Source organism: Apteryx rowi, unplaced genomic scaffold (genome assembly GCF_003343035.1).
Source record: "Apteryx rowi isolate R43461 unplaced genomic scaffold, aptRow1 scaffold_131, whole genome shotgun sequence".
NCBI classification, from domain to species: domain Eukaryota; kingdom Metazoa; phylum Chordata; class Aves; order Apterygiformes; family Apterygidae; genus Apteryx; species Apteryx rowi.
The window spans coordinates 743570-750921 of NW_020447542.1; the positions used below are offsets into that span (position 1 = coordinate 743570).

General features: G+C 36.0%; 1 protein-coding gene across 2 annotated transcripts in view; it reads right to left on the minus strand.

Annotated features, from left to right (window-relative positions):
- Positions 1 to 6261, minus strand: part of PPWD1 (peptidylprolyl isomerase domain and WD repeat containing 1) — a 15146-nt gene extending 8885 nt beyond the window's left edge. Inside the window, exons 1-5 of one of the 2 annotated variants that reach the window (XM_026056421.1) lie at positions 6137 to 6261; positions 5405 to 5505; positions 4104 to 4224; positions 866 to 1313; positions 129 to 319 (exon numbers count right to left, since the gene is read on the minus strand). In XM_026056421.1, the coding sequence (XP_025912206.1) occupies positions 129 to 319; positions 866 to 1313; positions 4104 to 4224; positions 5405 to 5505; positions 6137 to 6192 (917 nt within the window). In that variant the 5' untranslated portion in view covers positions 6193 to 6261. The remainder of the gene's footprint in view (positions 1 to 128; positions 320 to 865; positions 1314 to 4103; positions 4225 to 5404; positions 5506 to 6136) is intronic. The other variant, XM_026056420.1, reaches the window with a different exon arrangement.
- Between the last annotated feature and the right edge of the window lie 1091 nt (positions 6262 to 7352).

Below are 7352 nucleotides of genomic sequence, written 5' to 3' on the forward strand. Positions count from 1 at the left end.
AAAAAAAAAAAAAAAAAAAGTGGCATCCACAGTCATAGCAAGTTTGCAAGTTTTAAATATAGTAGAAATCGGAATGAATATAGACTTTGAAACAAACATATATTTCCAAATGTCTCACTGGAACTTACCTGTTAGTCTCTACATTTATGACCTTAATGCCCAACATTGTTCCATAGAGAACGAAGTGTCCAGTTTCATCAAAAACTATATTAATTAATCTTACTGCATCCACTTTCTCCAGCTCACGCTCAACAGCCATGCGTCGGCCAAACTCCATGTCTGGTAATTGTTGTCTCATCTGCTGAAGTTCAGTAAACATCTACATGAAAAAAAAAAAAAAAATCACAATACGAACATAGTTTAAACTTTTGACCCAGCAAAGAACCTACACACAAGCTTAGGAAACGTGGAATTCAAATGAGACCAATCAGCTCTTAAAATTACCTGAAAAATTAAAATACACAACTAATGCTCTTTTTTTTTTGGCGTATTGTAGTACTTAGGCCTCAGACAAAGAAAAAAAAAAGTATGTAGCTATCTAACAAAATTCTTCAAAGATCACAAATTTAATTTTTTACATTATTACGATTTTATTTAATAAAGAGAAGTCTAGCAATACAAAAATATAAATGAAAATCAAGAACTCAGTTTCACAGTATAGCTAATATAAATTAGTAAGAATTAATTTTTGGTCAGAACAATGTAAAAGCCAAGGAAGAGAACAGGGAAAACCACTCTGTAAGAAAAACATAGCAATGAAGCTCAACTTTCAGAAACAGGTGATAATGTAGGTGAGTGTGCTGGTAAATAAATTCAAATAAATAGATAAAAATCCTCAAAAAAAGAGAAGCAAGACTGAACTCACACTCAGAGATTCATCAAAGACTCTCATGAGCTTCCCCGTCAAGAACCGGAAAATTCTAACTTTTCTGTCAGACCCAAGAGTGGCCATTTTCTTGCCATCAGGTGAAAAACTTATACTGGATGGGTAAGCCTTGCATTTAGCAAATTCATATAAATCAGTATCTGTTTTATACTCCCAGTTCACATTCTTGGGAAATTTATATTCATGAGGAGTACCAGTCCAGTACTCAATCATTCCAGATTTGTCAGAAGACACTACTACTTTGTAGACAGGGTTCAACCGTATCTGAGTAAGAGAGGAGGTATGGAGTTTATCAAAAACATGCAGTGGCTGGTTATTTCCTCGTCCATCATATATGAATATTTTTCCTGTGCTCTTCTCAGATGTGGCAACAGAAGATATGGCATCTCCAGGGCAATATACCCATTCACACTGGCCAGGGTAGTAGCTGCAACAAAGAGTGGAAGGAAAAAAAAAAATAAGAGAAATAAGAAGGATTGGTTTTACTTAGCTAAGAAATGAATTATGCTATCAACTCAAAATCAAGTATCAGAAGCAGATTTTGAACCTTATTTACTAATCTTGCTAATACATGACCTGCTAAAATTGAATGGTGTGATAGCGATAGCCAAGCTGCTCCAAGCAACACAAACCAGTGGAGGGATCAGTTAGCCAATCTCTCTTGTTCCCACATTGTTTCATAAAGAGGCTGTGACAGAAAGCTGAGGTAGAACAGCGTTGGTAAAAAAGAAGAAAAAGGGTGGAAATCCAACATAATAGCACCAGTGGCATTAAAGATTACTACTCAATTACTGTGACTCAATAACATTTCTCTTCTGTCTGGAAAGTGATTAGCACTTCAGTGCAAATGAAGACAACCACACTTTTGCCATCTACTTAAGGAAAAGTGCAGCTGGGTCTTGCAAAAAAATAATCAAACCACTTATAAATTTATTAACAAGAAATCAGTGATACTAAGACAACCAGGCTGTATTCTGTAAGCGTTATGAATGAATTTAAGAATGAATGCATTTGCTACTAGCAAAGAAACGTACACTGTAAATAAAATAAGTCAGAGATATGATCAATAAACAAAGTTATATCTGTTTTTAAAGAGTCTCTAAGCAAAGATTCCGACAATCAGAACTGAAACTAAAACTACATGACAGACCACAAAGATAGATACCAACTCCATAGGAAACTCTTATTTAGTATCCTTTCACAGATCAAACAAACACTGACAACTGACAGACGGTGATCATTTGGATTTTTAATACTTGTCTGGCAAAAATTCTCCAAGGGCTATTCGAGGCTTTCTTTGGAAAATGGGTGGTTGCAGTAACAGAACCAGAACTTTTTACCAGGTTCACAGAAGGGACAGGAGGCAGAACAACTGCAGTAAGGGTGACATCCCATTGCTCTGTGTGCTATTATCCAAAATTTATACATGAACTAGCCCTTCTCCAGATCACTGATGGAAGCATAAAACACGGGGATTTGCAGATAACTACACTGTGTAGATTAGTTAAAACTGAAAGGATCCGAAGAATTTGAGACGAAGCTAATCCACCACGAAACATAATGACACATACGTATCAAAGCAGACAATGCAAGGTAATGCAAGTTGAAAGGATCACACAGAACTGATGAATTCTACATTAACCGTAGCAAGCCTGAGCAAACAGCCATGAAAAAATTCTCAGGCAGGTCAACAGAAACTATTTGCTCAATAAACAGTAATGCAGAACATAAAGCAACAAACTCATTAGATTTTAGGAAGGATATTCAGAACAATGTTTGTATTATGACTGTATACTTTTCACTTCTTCATTAAAGAGTTCACATCAGGTCAAACCCAATTATCTCTGGAAAAAAAAAAAAAATGTACCAGAGGAAAAAAAGAAAATCTTAAAAAAAGAAGAAAAAGTCTTAATCATTGATGATGATGAGAAAAACTAGAGAAAACAAACCAGGGACATACTATAGACAAATATTATAGGTAGTGTTCAGGGTATCCCTGAAGCAAAACAGATGAAAATTTTACCTCAATTTCCCCTAAATGCTCATATAGGAAAAAAAAAAAAACCTCTAGTATAATGTCAAATTAAGTGTTTTTTTAATAATACAGTGGAATAAATACAGTAAGATATATATTCCTAAATTGATTTAAAAATAAATTTATTCATTTTGTCCTATGACTTTATCAACTTTGTAGTAACAATACAAGACTGCTAAGCACAAAACACCAACAAAAGCTAAAGACTAAGGCTAACTGGAATTTTTTCTGCAGCAGACAGACAAGAGAGAATCTATTCTTATGGGCTACGTACATTATCTGGAGATGGCTACTAACACTATCACAAGCAAAGAAGCTAATATAAGCATTTATATAGGGATTCTGAAAGGTATTCAGATATTATATTATTTTAGCATCTTTCAGAGCAGTGGAAGTTTTACAACTAATTTCAGTCAGGAGAGCTATGACAATACTGAACATTTTTGAGTTTATACTTTTATTCAGTTTCAGAATTAACCAACAAATAGTAGACTACTAGGAATAAATATTTTCTGATTTCAGAAGGACTGTGGAAGCATCAGATCTTCTACCACTCTTAGTATAGCTTTATTCTCCCATTTTCCAAATCCACTCTTGTAAAAATGTGAGAGATTATTTTCCCGTTATTGATATAATTCCAATAATATCCATTCCTATTTCTTCCAAATTCTTCAGCTACATACTGTATAATTACAGAAAATCTGTTATAGAAACACTAAGGAAGACAACAATGTTCTTTTTAAAAAAAGGAGGAAAATGATATCCCTGAGTCAAAGAGAACAGTACATACACTCCAACAGCTTCCTGCCATACTAGAACTATTAGTTGGCTATGATTTTTAAATTCAGTGCCAGACAGCAGAAAAAGTGATCCTAACTCACATTTTGTGAAACACCATGTCTTTGTAGGCAACAATATTTGACACAGAAGAAAGGCATAAACATCTTCTACTCTTAAGAAGGGTACATACAAGAGTCCTATTTTTTTCTGTTCAACCAGGCAATCTCCAAGCCACTGGAGRTATTTTGGATAACGCAACTTGCTTAGCTCAGTCTGACCAGAAAAAAAAACTCTAAAACATTCATAAAAAAAAAAAGTAATCTACTTATCTCTTATACAAAATAACCCCAAACATTTTAAAATCCCTAAAAAAATATTTTTTTCAAGAACTAAGTCACTTACCCAAGCTTCAGCATGTTGATCATATCAAAGTTTACCACATCAAACACCTTCATCGCTTTGTCATCTCCAACTGAACAGAATAAAGCCCCCTCTGAGCTAACAGCAATACTCTCAATAACTCCTACAAAAAAATTAGTATATTATTAAGACACTGGAAAGAGACATCCTTCATTTCAATACCCCATAGAAAAGGGAAACAGAGACACTAATTAAAAATATAGAGGCCTTCAGCTGTTTCTCAGCTGTTTCTCTACCATTTTTAAATGTTTAAACATTTTTTTTAAGCCTACTTTGTATTCTATCATTATTTGGAAGTTGGAAGCAGACAAGTAAAAATGAACTGCTTAGCTTCTACATAAATGGAAGATTATAATTACAATAATTTTAATTTAAAATGTTTATTATAAAAACATTGAGAACAACATTATGATACTGTAAAAAAAAAAAAAAGTTGCTTGGTAGGCTCCATTCTCACATTTTGTTTCTGTATATACTGAGATGCTGATAGTTAAGATCAAGAACCTACTATTACAATTTTTCACGTTAAACAGAAACATTACTTTAATTATTTATTATTATTTATCTTTTTTATTGTTACAGGCTGCATATTAAATTTGTTTCTATCAGGTAGATCATTTCCAATAGCAATAAGTACCTCAATTTTCTGTCAGGCCTGTTTTATGCTTAGCATAGTATAGAAGAGCTGTGTGTACTCAGCCCATAAAAATATGGTTTAAATATTGGAACTGCAATTCAACTAATAATCATGCCATTGATGCATAAATTACTTTACATTTACAACAGTTCCAGAAGAAAATAAACATGTTACAGAAAAAGTTTATATGAGATAGAAATATTCATCACAGCAAAGTGAAAAGATCTGACTTTGTGAAGAGATGATGAGGGATGAAGGTAGCCTGCTTAAAGTAACATCTTTTTAATCTTCTTTGGATTGTATGTACCCTGTTCACTTATTTCTAAACAGAAACTCTCTCTGTGTCCTGGACATTCTCCCCAGAAGCAGGGTGCAAGGCAATGCAAAGGATGTAGGGGATCTGGACAAGACGACTCATCAAGTTTGGTTCCCACCCTATCCCTCTGGCAGTTTGGAGCAGGACGGAAGAGGACAGGGGAATGAAGGAACCTAGATGGATATCACTTCATCCCTGCCTGCAATAGATGCATCCCAGAACTCCTCTCCTCTTTGTTTGCATTGCCTGTTCAAACCACTAAGCTGGAGGGGGGGGGAGGGGGGGGCCGGGGAAGTGCATTCCTTTATAAATGAAAAAGTAACTTCTCACCTAAGTGGCTACGAAAATGTTTAACAAACTCAATCCCTTCTTCTATTTTTTTCCAGAACTTTACATGTCCATCATGACTGGCTGTTATGATAAAATCTGTCCTGCAATTGCAAAAGAAAAAAAAGGAAGAAATTCACATATAATGCACTTCCACACTGCTTTTGGGCAGTAATTTGCATTAAGACACTACAATTAGTGCTGTAAAGAGAATGAACTTTAAACAAATTACTGTAACAATCTGTCTGAATGGGCATTATCAATCCTGAAAAAGCAAACAAGTATTTTAATATACTCTCGGTTAATCTATAAAAGGTCACTAGCCTGAATTTAAGAAATAAATAACACAATTCCTTTTAACTTTGTACATTTTACTACTCTTTTAAGCTTGGTTTGTCAGTTGTTGCTAATAAAAATAAATCAATATATATCTTAAAGGTATGAGAAGAAAGGTATTTCCTCAATTGGTGCAGTTCCACTGAATCATATTTTACTGTATGCATAGCCAATTTCTCTTATTTCTGTACATATTGCAATAAGGATTTTAAAAGCTCATTTTATCTATTCAGTCATCTTCTTGGCAAGCCCCTTCCTTTATATTTAGTTTTGAAAACCTTAAAATGCCACCTCCAAACATAATAAGTTTCCATTATTAAAGTTCTACAATGAAAACTTCTCATCATATACAAGAACACATTTCTGACAATAATATACTGTGAAAAATAAGAGACTTACTTAGTACATGCTACATGCGTAATGACATCTCTGTGCATGTAACTGCGTTCATACATTGAAGCACTTGGAAGATTTTCAAGATAGACATGTTCAAATTCAAGCACTGAACAGAATAAAAAGAAAAATCAGGAAATTCTGTGTTCATAAAGATGTACCTAGCTTCCGTTTTCCATTAATTACCCTTGAATACCTTTCACTTTAGTCAAGAAGGCCCTAGAACTTTATCCTAACATAATACAAGGGATTTCCACTGTGGTTTCGTACTCAGATTTCTCTATTTATGGCAGACAAAAGCCACTCCAACTCTCCTTTTAAGCATACAGAACCCTGCTTTTAAAACAACTATTATGTTGACTTTCTGAATGTGTAAAAAGAATCTTAAAAATACAAATACGCCAAGTCTATTATTGTGAAAGTCTATTATTGATGCCACTTCTTCCTTAATAAAGCTGTGGGAAGATACAGATCTGACCTGGGAAATATTTAAGTACACTACTTATTTAAAGCAAATCTTTCGCAAAGTAATCTGGAAATATAATGTCCCTGTTGGCAGAGAATGTTTTTAGTAGTACTTTAACAGAGTTTTTACCTAGATCACTGAATATCTCATGGCTCGACTTCCCACTATCCAAATAATCAGATGTTTCTGACATTTCATCTTAAGAACCTTTGAGGTACTGCGAAAAAGGGGATGATCAATCACATCTCATTTTTTTTCCAAAAATGAGGTCATTGTTGTGAGATTCACAGTCCCATTCAGAAATTACAATTTAAATTCTAAGCGCAGGCATCTATCCTTTTCATTGTTTAACTGGCCCACCCGATACGAACTGATTTACTGTTTTTTGTCTCCAATCTTTGTATCGTCATGGTTAACATTTACACAATTGCACTTCTGAACAACCTGCGATCCACAAGACGGTGCCCTGCTAACAACCCCACAGCCAAAAGCAGCGCCTCCTGCGGGGGGGCAGCGCCTCCTGCGGGGCGGGGGCAGACGCACAGTCCCGGGCCGCAACTCCGCGCGGCGCTGGCCCGCGCCCCGGCGCCCCCTCCGCTGCCCCGCACGGAACCCGCGGTTGCCCCGCGGTGCGGAGCGGCTCAGGCAGTCGACGGACACGAACCCGCTCAGGCAACCGGTCTCCCCTCGACGCGAACCCGCCCGCCCCTGGCTGCCCCACGGCGGAGCGGCGGCGCCCCCGGGGCGGCCCCCGCC